We start from the raw sequence: 15929 nt of genomic DNA, 5'->3' as shown, positions 1-15929 counted from the left end.
TTTAATTGGTTCCTTGGTTTCTTTCTTAGCTTATGAAAGAAGGTATGAATTTCATCAGTGTCCAAGTCTTCTGTTGGAATTCAACAAATTTATTGTTGTGGATAGCTGTCAGCCTTTATTTTTATGTTTAGGTTCATTTTTCCTCTTGATGACTTTTTAAGTTTTTCTTAAGCCTTGCATTTTAAATAATGTATTATAATGAAATAAGTTTTTTTTTATTTAGAACTGAGAATTTCAGAAGACATAGTTTAGACATAATTCTAAAATTTAGTGCAGATTTCTCCATCTTAGAAGTCCTTGTAGAGGGTCTTTGTAACGAGACTTGGGTTTATTTAATGTCAAGCTTCAAAAATGTATATGTTTTTTGCAATTTTTAGGTTTTATATTATACAGATTTAAAAAGAGATGATAGTATTAATTTCTCCCTTCTTTAGCTGTTGTATCTGTTTCTTAGCCTTTCTTAGCCTTATGTGTCTTACAGATAACTTGTTTTTTTAACAGTCAATTTTGTAAGCAGGAAAAAGCTTTTATTTCTTTACTTATGTCTAGGTTCCTTTGGTATCATCCACAAGTGAGGGGTACACAGCATCTCAGCCCTTGTACCAGCCTTCTCATGCTACAGAGCAACGACCACAGAAGGAACCAATTGATCAGATTCAGGCAAGTTCTGTTACCAGGCCACATATATTTGATGAGGCACTTACTCATGAATTGGACAGAGGTACATTACCATTAATAACATTCTTCTTCTTTTTGGACCTACTTTGCTTTCATGAAATATTTGAGTTTGTTAATACACATAAGTTTGAGATTAATTTACCACTTTAGTACATCTATTCACTGTTTGTTTGGCTAAGTTTAGTTTACCTCTAAAGTGCATCTATTCACTTTGTGTTTAGGCAACAATCTCTTTAAATACAGACCAGACTACAGCATCATCATCCCTTCCTGCTGCGTCTCAGCCTCAAGTATTTCAGGCTGGGACGAGCAAACCTTTACATAGCAGTGGAATCAATGTAAATGCAGCTCCATTCCAATCCATGCAAACGGTAAGCAAATTAACATTAATTGCCTAGTGTGTAATGTGAATCATGGTAGATTTTCTTTTCTTTTTTAAAGGTCTTCATTTAACTGTGCTTGAGTCTGCATCTTTTGTAACTGTAGGGTATATTTAATTGAACATAAACTGATTATTCCAGAGATTAACTGATATTAATGGATATTCTAGAGATAAATTTTAGCCTTATGAATGATGTGCCTGCATCATCTTAATTTGTAGTTTTACCCTTTTGATTTGGTTAACCAAAAGTTTAAACATTCAGAGAAATAGACTAATATAACATCCACATAATTATTACCTAGATTTAATAGTTGCCCTGTTTGCTTAATCTTTTATTTTACTGAAGTATCTTTAAGTTTCAGATGTTATGCTTTACCTTGATTCTTGAGCAAGCACCTTTAGAGAATTTCTAGAAAATAATAATAATACTGTAATCTGTGGGGTTCAGCTAAATCAGTGCTCAGAGGAGAGTTCATAAGATTAAATATTAAAATATTTAACTTTTGATTAAAATGTCAATAATGAAAAAAAACATTCAACCCTGTTAAAGTTCATAGAATAAATTTCTGTAAGTGATACTGCATCAGGAGATTGTCTTATTTATTTATTTATTTTTTGAGACAAAGTGTTGCTGTGTCGCCCAGGCTGGAGTGTAGTGGCGTGATCTCACCTCACTGCGATATCTACCTCCTGGGTTCAAGCGATTCTCATGCCTCAGCCTCTGGAATAGCTGGCACTACAGGCATAAGCCACCATGCCCAGCTAATTTTTGTATTTTTAGTAGAGATGGGGTTTCACCATGTTGGTCAGGCTGGTCTTGAACTTTTGGCTTCAGATGATCTGCCTCCCTCAGCCTCCCAAAGTGCTGGGATTACAGGTGTGAGCCACTGTGCCCAGCCAGAGTTTGTCTTTTAAAAAGATTTCTCATGTATGTAAAAGCATTTCCAAGGCTGCTGATTGTATGTCTTTTTATTTTTTTTAATTCCCTACTTCCATTTCACAGCATGTTATCATACTCCCCTTTAAGTACTATACAATATGTATGTCTTATTCCATATTGAAGCACTTGGAGGGATTTGTGTGTGTGTGTGTGTGTGTGTGATGTTTTTGTGTTTGAGACTTCTGTGATGTCTTTATTTATGTCTGAGGTAAAACCACCATTGAGTTTGGCCATGTTATAAAGCAGAGAATAAAAGGATGAACTAATCATTTACTTTATTTACTAACAGGTGTTCAATATGAATGCCCCAGTTCCTCCTGTTAATGAACCAGAAACTTTAAAACAGCAAAATCAGTACCAGGCCAGTTATAACCAGAGCTTTTCTAGTCAGCCTCACCAAGTAGAACAAACAGAGCTTCAGCAAGAACAGCTTCAAACAGGTACGAAATCCAGTGTCACCTCATTGGCTCCTTGCTTTCCAGCACAGTTATTGACAGTGTTAGGACAGTTTAGACTTCAGAGTGGTGGTGTTCAAGAGTTTCTGTTTTAGTAGTAGACCATAGAAATTTTTCATGTCAGATCATGAGTTAAATTGAGTCTGTACTTTGATATGTGAATTATGTGCAAGTTTTGGAGGCTTTATACCCATTTTCCTTTTGTCACTGAACTTACATAATATCCCTGTTGCATTGTATAATTTATATGGAATTAAATTTGTTACTTGAATTACCATAAACTATACTTTTTTTTTTTTTTTTTTTTTTGAGATGGGGTCTCACTCTGTCACCCAGGCTGGAGTGCAGTGCTGTGATCTCGACTCACTGCAACCTCTGACTCCTGGGCACAAGCAATCCTCCCTACCTCAGCCTCCCAAGTAGCTTGGGAATACACGCATGTGCCACCACGCCCAGCTAATTTTTTGTATTTTTGGTAGAGTTGGGGTTTCACCATGTTGCCCAGGCTTGCCTCAAACTTCTGAGCTCACATGATCTGCCCACCTCGGCCTCCCAAAGTGCTGGAATTAAAGGCGTGAGCCATTGCACCTGGTGATAAACTGTACTTTTAATTGTTAATTGACTGAAGGCTTTTAGCATGATATCTGGCATTGAGTCAGTTAGACAAAGTTAAGAAAAAACTCATGGTGGCTGCATTTCGTGGACTGGGTTGAAACACAATCTATTTTGTCAAGTAAGGTCATAATTTGGCTAGTTACCATACCTGTCACAACAGTAATGTAGACAGAGACATTTATTTGAGACAGGTTCTCACTTTGTTGCCCAGGCTGGAGTGCAGTGATGCCAGCATAACTCACTGCAACCTCAAACTCCTGGGCTCAATGATCCTTCTCCCTCAGCCTCCTGAGAAGTTGGGACTACAGGTGCTTACCACCACGCCTGGCTAATTTTATTTATTTATTTATTTATTTGTAGAGACAGGGTCTCCAGGAGCTTACTATGATGCCAGGCTGGTCTCCAATTCCTGGCCTCGAGCAAACTTACTGCCTCTGTCTCCCAGAGTGGTGGGATTATGGGCATGAACTACCTTGTCTAGCTTGATAGAGATACTTTAGATTTTTTTTATTTTCTTTTTTTTTTTAAGAAATGGGGTCTCTGTTGACCAGGCTGGAGTGCTGTGGTGTAATCATGTACTAGACCCTTTAACTCTGGGGCTCAAGTGATCTTCCTGTCTGAGCCCCACAAGTAGCTGGGATTGCAGGGTTTTCTCAAACTCAGGGCCTCTAGCAGTCCTCCCACCTCTACCTTTCAACGCATTAGGATTATAGGCATAAGCCACCATGCCCAGCCAGATGGTTTTAAGTCTTCTTAGGTCTTTTAATGTCTTCTTTAGGTCTTTGGTTCTTTAATTCCTTGGAATTTAATTGGAATCCCACAACAAACCAGCAATCAGAGGAGTTAATACTTTGATTTTGTCAGCCCGATTTTGAAAAGTTGTATAATTTTCTATATTCAATTTCTTGGTAAACTTGGATCAGCATTAGATTTTTCAGTAGTAAATTCTTATATGTCCTGTAGTGTTCAGTATCTCTAATATGAAGCTCGAATCTTCCGTACTCTGATAGAAGTTACCAGTTATACTACGCTCAACTTCTAAATGATAAAAACTAGTGGTGTGATCACCATGGCTCACTGTAACCTCTGCCTCCAGGTTCAAGGGATCCTCCTACCTCAGTCTCTCAAGTAGCTGGTACCACAGGCATGTGCCACCATGCTTGGCTAAATTTTTATTTTTATTTTTTTTTGTATTTTTGTATTCTTGGTAGAGACAGGGTTTCACCATATTGTCCAGGCTGGTCTTGAACTCCTGGTCTGGGCTCAAGTGATCTGCCTGCCTCGGCCTTCCAAAGTGCTAGGATTACACTCACACCAGTCACACACGCAACAAGTTCTCTTTTAATCTCAGGGCCTTCATACTTCCTTTCCAAGTTCTTGCCGAAAACTTTCTCCCACTGATAAAGTACATGGATTGCTTTTCTATTTTTTTTTTTTAAAGTTCATTTATTTATTTTTAATTGAGAAATAGAAACTATGTATGTGTGTATTTATCACATACGGCATGATGTGTTGAAATGTGTGTACATTGTGGGCAGGCTTCATGGCTGGCACCTGTAATCCCAGCAACATTTGGGGCTGAGGTGGGAGGATTGCTTGAGGCCAGGTGTTCATGATGAAATAACATGTATACATTGTGGGCCGTTGTCCAGTGCAATGGCACGATCTTGGCTCACTGCAACCTCTGCGTCTCGGGTTTAATCGCTTGGGTTCAAGCAATTCTCCTGCCTCGGCCTCCTGCCTCAAGCCTCAGGTGATCCACCTGCCTCGGCCTTCCAAAGTGCTGGGATTACAGGCGTGAGCCACCATGCCTGGCCTGATATTTGTTGAACAAATCATTTCAGTATGTCCCATCATTCTAGAAATTGTGTTTTAATTTGAATTAGTGTCTAATCAGGAACAACATGACAAAAGAATCTTTGGCTTTTTAAAATGGCCTACACGTTTATACTTTACCAAAATTTAAGTAGGAATGTGGGTATTTTAAAATAAAATGAAGACTGGGTGTGGTGGCTCACGCCAGTAATCCCAGCTGTTTGGGAGGCCCGCTTAAGACCAGGAGTTTGAGACCAACCTGGGCAACATAGTGAGAGCCCCACCTCTATAAAGTAAATACAGAAATTAGCAGGGTGAGGTGGTGAATGCCTGTAGTTGGAGCTCCTCAGGAGGCTGAGGCTGGAGGATCACTTGAGCCCAGGAGTTCAGGGTTGCAGTGAGCCATGATTATTTGACTGAACTCCAACAGCAACACTGGGTGAGAGAGCTAGACCTTGTCTTAAAAGTAAAAATTAAATAAAGATCACACTTAAGTTGTTGCTGTGAGTTGCTTTCTTTCTTTCCTTCTTCCTTTCCTTTTTTGAAACACAGTCTGGCTCTTGTCTCCCAGACTGGAGTGCAGTGGTGCCATCTCGACTCACTACAACCTCTGCCTTCCAGGCTAAAGCCATCCTCCCACCTCAGCCTCCCAAGTAGCTGGGACCACAGGCATGCACCACCATGCCTAGCTAAGTTTTTGTATTTTTGTTGTTGTTGTTGAGATGGGGTCTCACTGTTGCCCAGCTGGTCTCAAAATCCTGAGCTCAAGCAGTCTGCTCACCTTGGTCTCCCAAAGTGCTGGGATTACCAATGTGAGCCACTGCACTCAGCCTTGCTGTGAATTTCTTACAGTGAGATTTGATCAAGATTACAAGCTGTTATTGATAAAAAGATTCTAAAATTCAGTTCTTTTGGATACTTTGTACATGGATACAAATGAACCATTTTAAATGGCAAATGTTATGTGTATTTGTCATTCACTTATAATTTTAAATTTTGGGAATATAATAAAAGGCAATCTATATAAAAAGATGACACTGATGTAGTTGGTTTATTAAGTAATTCAAGAGGAGCCATGGCTCTCTCTTTTCCTTAGGTATTCCCTAGTGCTTTCATCGTAAAATAGGATTCTAACAACTATTAATGTATTTGGAGTTTCTTAAGGATGTAAAAATAGGTCAAGTAAAGATTTTCAAGAGTCATACAGCTGCTTTTCTCTCTGCCCCAAAAGAGGAGATTTGGGTTGGCCAGCACCTTTGACCCTTGTTGTTAGTGTGTGGGCTTTCCTTTGTTCTGTTGCCTTTCTCACCTCCCAGAGGTACTTTTAGCACCCTATTTTTTTCTTCTCTTTGAATTATATACATTGTTCAGTAGTATTTAATTTTTGAAAATTTTTAGATTCTAGAACTCTCTCCATTGTGGATAGAGCTTGTATATATGTTAGTGTGTATGTTCTAGAACCTTAGCTTCAAGTGGGTTGAGTGCCAATGTGAGTACCATGTGATTGTTTTCTAAATTGGCTATATTTGCCATTTTAAATACTTTGAAATGGAATTTGGCATTAAGGGCTATAAATCGAAGGCCTCTGCTGATCAGTTAAACTATGTAATTGATGACATATTCTACCATATAGCTGCTTAAATGTGAGAGGGTGGTTTTGTATGTTTTACTAAGTACCAAAGGATATTTAAAAGACTAAGAAAATTTCTACCACTAAGGAGCTTTATAATGAAAATAAGTAATTACATGGTACAAAATATGGTAATGTACTAAGAGTAAATCTTTTGAGTTATTTTGGGTCTCTTGTGCTAAAAAGTAGATGCCTTTCAGAAGATGTTAATATAGCCTTTCAAATAATTTGTTTGGAAGGATCAATCATGCACCCTGCTTTCAAAGGTTTGGAATTGTGGTTGGAGAATTTTACCCCCATTAGCTTAGTCTAAGGGTAGGAGAAAGGTAAGAGACTTTATTCATGTTTAGTTTTCCTTATCATTGTATGCAAATTTATTTAAGGATTAAACTTCAAGGAGACTGTATAAGACACAAACTAGAAAGTGCATGGGAGAACAAAAGGTAATGAGCTGTGTATATATATATACCCTTTTCTTTCTTTTTTAAATTATAGTGGTTGGCACTTACCATGGTTCCCCGGACCAGTCCCATCAAGTGACTGGTAACCACCAGCAGCCTCCTCAGCAGAACACTGGATTTCCACGTAGCAATCAGCCCTATTACAATAGTCGTGGTGTGTCTCGTGGAGGCTCCCGTGGTGCTAGAGGCTTGATGAATGGATACCGGGGCCCTGCCAATGGATTCAGAGGTAAAAAAAAAAAAAAAAAATTAAAAAAGGAGGTTCTAATGACCTTTTACTAGTTCAAATTAGTTTTTGATTTGTAAAATATTATCACACAGTTTTTGGGAAGGATGTATCTGTATTAGCCTCTTATGTACAATTTAAACTAAATGTATATTTTGATACAATTGGTATAATTTGTGTATTGGTATAATTTGTTATTTAAATAACAAATCATGGAATTTTTGTTCATTTGGTTATGTCTAATGTCTACCACTATCTCCTGGAGGATAAGTATTTTCCACATTACCAAAACTTATGGGGATTGTTTATTATGTTTGTATAGATGTGTGTTTACATACATAGATGGGTTAAAAGTTTATCTTCTGAGGGGCCGTTAGTACTTATAGAAATTTATAAACAGATTGGATCAAGATAGGAAATTGGGAATTAATTTGATTAGCCTGACTTACAGTTTTCTAGTTCTTCCCATCTTCATTAATAAAAGTAAAAATTCCTTGTGAAGATAAGAAAATTATTTCTTTTCTTGTCCTAAATTTTAGGAGGATATGATGGTTACCGCCCTTCATTCTCTAACACTCCAAACAGTGGTTATACACAGTCTCAGTTCAGTGCTCCCCGGGATTACTCTGGCTATCAACGGGTAGGTAAAGCAGTTCTAAAGTGTAAACCTGAACTAAGTATACCAATGAAAGTGACTTAATGTAGTTGCTTAATGAACCTAAGTAACTAATTTGGCATTAACTTTGTGGTGTCCAAGACACTTTGTTGAAACAAAAGCTTTTAGCACTCGTAACATAAGTATTCCTTTAATAAAATAAAGCCTGTTAAAGACAGTGATTTCCAAGAGCAGAGAAATATATTTCACTGAATGTTCTTGAGAACAGAAGTACAACAATTAAAGAATAAGGTATAGCCGTGATATACTGAAGTGTCTAAAAGATTAAGGAAGAATTCTGTATTGAGTGTTAGACTGAAAGAATAGATGGGTAAGCATTTTTTAAAAAGTACCTTTTCAATACTAACTAGCTTGTCTTTTAGGATGGATATCAGCAGAATTTCAAGCGAGGCTCTGGGCAGAGTGGACCACGGGGAGCCCCACGAGGTAATATTTTGTGGTGGTGATCCTAGCTCCTAAGTGGAGCTTCTGTTCTGGCCTTGGAAGAGCTGTTCATAGTCTGCATGTTAGGAATACATTTATCCTTTCCAGACTTGTTGCTAGGGATTAAATGAAATGCTCTGTTTCTAAAACTTAATCTTGGACCCAAATTTTAATTTTTGAATGACTTTCCCTGTTACTATATAAACTGTCTTGAAAACTAGAACATATTCTCTTCCTCAGAAAAAGTGTTTTTCCAACTGAAAATTATTTTTCAGGTCCTAAAACCTGCTAAATGTTTTTAGGAAGTACTTACTGAAACATTTTTGTAAGACATTTTTGGAATGAGATTGAACATTTATATAAATTTATTATTCCTCTTTCATTTTTTGGAAACATGCCTATTATATTTTAAGGCCAGACACCCTTTAATGGCCGGATAAGCCATAGTTAACATTTAGAGAACCATTTAGAAGTAATAGAACTAATGGAATTTGCATTGCGTTTTGGACCTCTATTAGTGATATAAATATCAAGTTATTTCTGACTTTTAAACAAAACTCCCAAATTCCTAACTTACTGAACTATACTTAAAAAAAATTACAGGTTTGGAGAGTTTTTTGTTTTTCTTTTACTATGGGAAAACTACTTCCCATTCTGGCAGGAAGTTAACCTATTTAACAATTAGAGCTAGCATTTCATGTAGTCTGAAATTCTAAATGGTTCTCTGATTTGAGGGAGGTTAAACATCAAATAGGTTTCCTCTATTGGCCATAACATGTATAAAATGTGTGTTAAGGAGGAATTACAAAGTACTTTGATTTGAATGCTAGTAGAAACTGGCCAGGAAAAAGGTACATTTTTCTAAAAATTAATGGATCACTTGGGAATTACTGACTTGACTAGAAATATCAAAGGATATTTGCATGTGAATGTGGGTTATGTTCTTCTTTCCCACCTTGTAGCATATTCGATGAAAGTTGAGTTCAAACTGATAGCTAAAAATCTGTTTTAACAGCATGCGAAAAGTTACTTTATCTGTTAAAAGTTATACAATTTTGAATGTTATGTAGTTTCTTTTTAACAGTTTAGGTAATAAGGTCTGTTTTCATTCTGGTGCTTTTATTAATTTTGATAGTATGATGTTACTTACTACTGAAATGTAAGCTAGAGTGTACACTAGAATGTAAGCTCCATGAGAGCAGGTACCTTGTCTGTCTTCTCTGCTGTATCTATTCCCAACACTTGATGACGGTGCCTGGCACATAGTAGGCACTCAATAAATACTTGTTGAATGAATGAATGAATGAGTACTGGTGGAATACTCCATTAGCTCTACTCTTCTTTTAGCTAAGAGAACATGAGCAAATTTGCGCATGACAACTTCCAGGACAGGGGAAACTTGAACACTGAAGAATTGACCTCTTAAGCCTAATAATGTGGTGACAGGATGCCCACATGCTTCTTGACTTCAGATGAAAATCTGCTTGAAGGCAAAACAAATAATATTTGAAAGAAAAATCAAATGCCATTTTTGTCTTCTAGGTCGTGGAGGGCCCCCAAGACCCAACAGAGGGATGCCGCAAATGAACACTCAGCAAGTGAATTAATCTGATTCACAGGATTATGTTTAATCGCCAAAAACACACTGGCCAGTGTACCATAATATGTTACCAGAAGAGTTATTATCTATTTGTTCTCCCTTTCAGGAAACTTATTGTAAAGGGACTGTTTTCATCCCATAAAGACAGGACTACAATTGTCAGCTTTCTATTACCTGGATATGGAAGGAAACTATTTTTACTCTGCATGTTCTGTCCTAAGCGTCATCTTGAGCCTTGCACATGATACTCAGATTCCTCACCCTTGCTTAGGAGTAAAACAATATACTTTACAGGGTGATAATAATCTCCATAGTTATTTGAAGTGGCTTGATAAAGGCAAGATTGACTTTTTCGACATTGGATAAAATCTACAAATCAGCCCTTGAATTATTCAATGGTAACTGACAAACTAAAATATTTCCCTAGAAAGGAAGATGAAAGGAGTGGAGTGTGGTTTGGCAGAACAACTGCATTTCACAGCTTTTCCAGTTAAATTGGAGCACTGAACGTTCAGATGCATACCAAATTATGCATGGGTCCTAGTCACACCTACAAGGCTGGCTACCAGCTTTGACACAGCACTGTTCATCTGGCCAAACAACTGTGGTTAAAAACACATGTAAAATGCTTTTTAACAGCTGATACTGTATAAGACAAAGCCAAGATGCAAAATTAGGCTTTGATTGGCACTTTTTGAAAAATATGCAACAGATATGGGATGTAATCTGGATGGCCGCTTCTGTACTTAATGTGAAATATTTAGATACCTTTTTGAACACTTAACAGTTTTTTTGAGACAATGACTTGTAAGGATTGGTACTATCATTCCTTATGACATGTACATTGTCTGTCACTAATCCTTGGATTTTGCTGTATTGTCACCTAAATTGGTACAGGTACTGATGAAATCTCTAGTGGATAATCATAACACTCTTGGTCACATGTTTTTCCTTCAGCTTGAAAGCTTTTTTTTAAAAGGAAAAGATACCAAATGCCTGCTGCTACCACCCTTTTCAATTGCTATCTTTTGAAAGGCACCAGTATGTGTTTTAGATTGATTTCCCTGTTTCAGGGAAATCACAGACGGTAGTTTCAGTTCTGATGGTATAAGCAAAACAAATAAAACATGTTTATAAAAGTTGTATCTTGAAACACTGGTGTTCAACAGCTAGCAGCTTATGTGATTCACCCCCATACCACGTTAGTGTCACAAATTTTATGGTTATCTCCAGCAACATTTCTCTAGTACTTGCACTTATTATCTTTTGTCTAATTTAACCTTACCTGAATTCTCCTTTTCTCCTGGAGGCATTTATATTCAAAGTGATAATTCCTTCCCTTAGATGCATAGGGAGAGTCTCCAAATTTGATGGAAATGGACACTTGACTAGTGACTTAGCCTTATGTACTCTGTTGGAATTTGTGCTAGCAGTTTGAGCACTAGTTCTGTGTGCCTATGAACTTAATGCTGCTTATTGTCTCATTCTGACTTCATGGAGAATTAAGCCCACCTTTAAGCAAAGGCTACTAAGTTAATGGTGTTTTCTGTGCAGATATTAAATTTTATTTTCAGCATTTAGCCCAGGAATTTTTCCAGTAGGTGCTCAGCTATTTAAAAACAAAACTATTCTCAAACATTCATCATTAGACAACTGGAGTTTTTGCTGGTTTTGTAACCTACCAAAATGGATAGGCTGTTGAACATTCCACATTCAAAAGTTTTGTAGGGTGGTGGGAAATGGGGGATCTTCAATGTTTATTTTAAAATAAAATAAGTTCTTGACTTTTCTTATGTGTGGTTGTGGTACATCATATTGGAAGGGTTAACCTGTTACTTTGGCAAATGAGTATTTTTTTGCTAGCACCTCCCCTTGCGTGCTTTAAATGACATCTGCCTGGGATGTACCACAACCATATGTTATCTGTATCTTAGGGGAATGGATAAAATATTTGTGGTTTACTGGGTAATCCCTAGATGATGTATGCTTGCAATCCTATATAAAACTAAATTTGCTATCTGTGTAGAAAATAATTTCATGATATTTACAATCAGGATTGAAGTAAGTTCTTCACACAGTGACCTCTATGAATCAGTTTCAGAGAAGGGATGGGGAAGAAATGCCTTCTAGGTTTTGAACTTCTATGCATTAGTGCAGATGTGAATGTGTAAAGGTGTTCATAGTTTGACTATTCTATGTATGTTTTTTCAAAGAATTGTTTCTTTTTTTAAACTATAATTTTTCTTTTTTTGGTTATTTTACCATCACAGTTTAAATGTATATCTTTTATGTCTACTCAGACCATATTTTTAAAGGGGTGCCTCATTATGGGGTAGAGAACCTTTCAATAAGTCTCATTAAGATCTGAATCTTGGTTCTAAGTATTCTGTATAATATGTGATTGCTTGTCCTAGCTGCAGAAGGCCTTTTGTTTGGTCAAATGCATATTTTAGCAGAGTTTCAAGGAAACGATTGTCACACGTGTCACTGTAGCCTCTTGGTGTAGCAAGCTCACATATAAAATACTTTTGTATATGCACAATATAAATCATCTCATGTGGATATGAAACTTCTTTTTTAAAACTTAAGGTAGAATGTCATTGATTACCTTGATTAGGGCAGTTTTATTTTCAGATCCTAATAATTCCTAAAAAATACAGAAAAGTTTTTTTCAATCATTGTACCTTGATATTAAATATCCTTTAAATATTTCTAATCAGTTAGCTTCTACAGTTCTTTTGTCTCCTTTTATATGCAACTCTTATGTGGGAGACTTTTCCACTTAAAGGAGACATAGAATGTGTGCTTATTCTCAGAAGGTTGATTAACTGAGGTGATCAGTTAACAGCTAGTTTGAGCAGTCAGCTTCCTAAGTGTTTTAGGACATTTGTTCATTATATTTTCAGTAATATAACTAGAGGAAATGGAATGCAGGTAAGTGCCGAATTCAAACCCTTCATTTCATCTTTAAGCTCGAAATCTGCATTCCACTTGAGTTCCTGTTAAGCATTCTAAGTTTTAATTGACTGTAAGTTAGATTTCACAGAATCAGTATTGCCCTTCATCTTGTCCTTTTTATGGAGTTAATGGGGGAGGAAAACCCCTCAGAAAAATGAAAGTAAATTGTTAAGGCTCACACCTTTTTCCATTTTGAATTCTACAAAAGTACTGGAAAAGACTAGTGAATGTTTAAAATTACATTAGATTAAATTCTATGAAAGCCTGGTTTTCTCACTGTCCTTGAACGAAGTCTGCTTAAGTTGTTAAAAATCATCCAGCAAAAGCTGTAAGTGAAGAATTGCTGCTGGTTTGAGGAGAGGAAAAGGTTTATATAAAAATCTGATAGCCTCATCTTCTAATACACTTCTCAGCCTCTACTACTAATATCCTACTTTAACAAGCTGTTCTGAAGCCTAATCCAGTTACGTGAGCAGTATGGCTGTTTTGAGTATAGGCAGTGGAAGATCAGTTTGTTCCTGATCATCTAGCAAAGGTATTCGTGTATTATTGCTCATTTGGAAATACCAACTTTTAAGTACTGTGTTTAATAGGCAGACACACTATTAAGCCACTGAACTAAGGCTTTATTCAGCAAATTAGGGTATCCTTTGCCCAGCATCATGCCAAGCACTAGGCATTTAGTGGTAACAAAAATCACTGGTTTCTGCTTTCATTGAACTGTCTAATCAAAGACACTGATATGACACCAAAGTGTAGCAAATGCCATGTTGGAGCAATGTGGTAGATACTAAAGCCATGACAGAGAGTGTATACCCTAGTTAAAATGATCAGGGGAGACAACTGAAAGGGGTAATTGAGCTAGATTTGAAGGGTAAGGGGTAGTAGACTAGTCAAAAGAAAGGGAGAGAAGAACATCTAAACGTCTGATCACCAGTGACTGAAAGTACCAGGATCAAGTGGAAAGAGAAAGGACTAGCAGAGTTACAGATTAGAGAAACAGGTAAAGACTACTGTGGACAGCGTAATAGTTGCATTTCATGTTTTGTCTCTTTAAGAACAGCTGCAAAATGTTTTGTCTCTTAAAAACAGTTGTAAACTGTTGAAGGTTTTAAAGCTGTGTGTTGGGCCAGGTGTGGTGGCTCTTGCCTGAAATCCCAGCACTTCGGGAGGCTGAGGCAGGGGGATCATGAGGTCAGGAGTTTGAGACCAGCCTGGCCAATATGGTGAAATCCCGTCTCTACTAAAAATACTAAAACTAGCCGGGCGTGGTGTCATGCGCCTGTAGTCCCAGCTATTCGGGAGGCTGAGGCAGAAGAATCGCTTGAACCGGGTAAGTTGCAGTGAGCAGAGATGGCACCACTGCACTCCAGCCTGGGCGACAGAGCGAGACTTCGTCTCAAAAAAAAACAAAAACAAAAAACAAAGTTGTTTGGGGTGGGGGTGGTGGCTCACTTAATAAAGTTGCCATTTAAATAACATTCAATGCAATGCTGAGAACATAGGGACCAAGAGATGGTACGGAGGCTTGTTGGAGTGGTCCATGTGAGAAATAATGGATTCCAACTTAAGGTGGAGATGGGGTGGTGGTGGTGAATGGATTCTGTAGATACCCTATCTCACTGGTCACTACTCGGTATCCTTTGCTGATTTCTCCAGGCCTTGGATGTCAGACTCTTAGTATTCCAAATCAGCTCCTTGATTACCCAACACCAGTTGATCAGAGCAAATGTTTTGGGTGCCATCTTCAATTTACTTTTACACCCTATATCTAATCCTTAAGTGAGTTCACGTAGTTTAACTTGAATATCCAGTTATCTAATACTTTTAACCATTGCTACGAGTACCATCCTAGCACAGGTGACTACAATAGCTTATAATTGTTCTCCCGTTTTCTACTGTTGCCTTCCTGTGGTTTAGTTTTTTGCCTAATAGCCTTTTAAGAGGGCAAAGCACATTTTCTCATTCCTTGTCTCCCACAAACTCCAGTGGTTTCTCATCATGACTAGAATTCTAAATCTGGTCCTTCACTTGCCCACTGCTTTGGCCACAGACTGCCAGGACTTCTTCCCCATCTTGGAGCTTTTGTATGTACATCTTTGGCATGGGGGAGCATTTCACTCATACCGTCAGGGCTTATTCTTTCTAAATTTCAGGTCCTTGTTTCATCCAGTGTCACCCCGTCAGAGGCCTTCCGTGTTCGCTTCTAAAATAGTGCCCTTAGTCACTTCACTCACTGGATACTTTTGCTTAATAGCATTTAAAACAACCTAGAATTAACCACGAGGGGCAGTAACATTTTGGTCACTATCCCTTGTGAGCAGAATAGTGCATGGGCATATTGACATTTTGCTGAATGAACTAAAAAAAAATTTCATGATGAATGTTGGATTAAATGGGTGGTGCTGTTGATGACATTAAAATTGGAAGTGTCTATCTGGGGAAGGGGTTTGGATTCAGACATTTGCGGTATCCAGGAGGAAACATCAAGCAGTTGATAATGCTTTTTGAAGTTCAGCGATCTGCCACAAAGTCAAGAATGCAATACACTACGTATAGGTTGTCCTTGGAGTCATGTTCTCGGAGTTTACTGGAAGCCCAGGGGGAGTAATTTCATTTGACGACCATATACAGGCCTAATGGGAGCCTGCAAAGTACAGAGGCGGCAGTCATGGGTAGATTACAGGATTCCCATCTGTAAGATCAGAACTGTGGGGGTGGAGGGACAAGCGAGACCAATAAAATAGGTCTAGTCGGCCGAGTTTCCTCAACTTACGGGGATCGGTTAAATTGAGCACAGACAGCTGGATCCGTCGCGTCTCGCGTACCCAGGCTGACGCTGAAAACCCTGGACCTACGTGGGCAGGCCCTGGGGGTGCGGACATCTATTTTGCCCTTCTCAGCCAAGGTACCTTAGTTCGGATATGAAGAGAGTGAAGAGGCAAACCGCACCCAATACCCCAGCTACCGCGAGCAGTGAGACTAAAATGCGCAACCGCAGTGGACATCTAGGCCCCAGCTCCGCCTCTGGTGGCTTACGTCATTACTCAGCGACAGCCTTGAGGAAGGT

General features: G+C 38.1%; 1 protein-coding gene across 1 annotated transcript in view; it reads left to right on the top strand.

The window, feature by feature from the left end:
• Positions 1-12445, top strand: part of CAPRIN1 (cell cycle associated protein 1) — a 50988-nt gene extending 38543 nt beyond the window's left edge. Inside the window, exons 13-19 of the mRNA XM_023185508.2 lie at positions 550-660; positions 900-1049; positions 2290-2440; positions 7011-7205; positions 7742-7842; positions 8241-8304; positions 9844-12445. Of these exons, the coding sequence (XP_023041276.1) occupies positions 550-660; positions 900-1049; positions 2290-2440; positions 7011-7205; positions 7742-7842; positions 8241-8304; positions 9844-9908 (837 nt within the window). The 3' untranslated portion in view covers positions 9909-12445. The remainder of the gene's footprint in view (positions 1-549; positions 661-899; positions 1050-2289; positions 2441-7010; positions 7206-7741; positions 7843-8240; positions 8305-9843) is intronic.
• The last annotated feature ends 3484 nt before the right edge of the window (positions 12446-15929 follow it).

The sequence above is a fragment of the Piliocolobus tephrosceles genome, chromosome 13 (genome assembly GCF_002776525.5).
Source record: "Piliocolobus tephrosceles isolate RC106 chromosome 13, ASM277652v3, whole genome shotgun sequence".
NCBI classification, from domain to species: domain Eukaryota; kingdom Metazoa; phylum Chordata; class Mammalia; order Primates; family Cercopithecidae; genus Piliocolobus; species Piliocolobus tephrosceles.
Note: the sequence above shows the minus strand (reverse complement) of the source record. Positions and strands in the feature narration are given on the sequence as shown.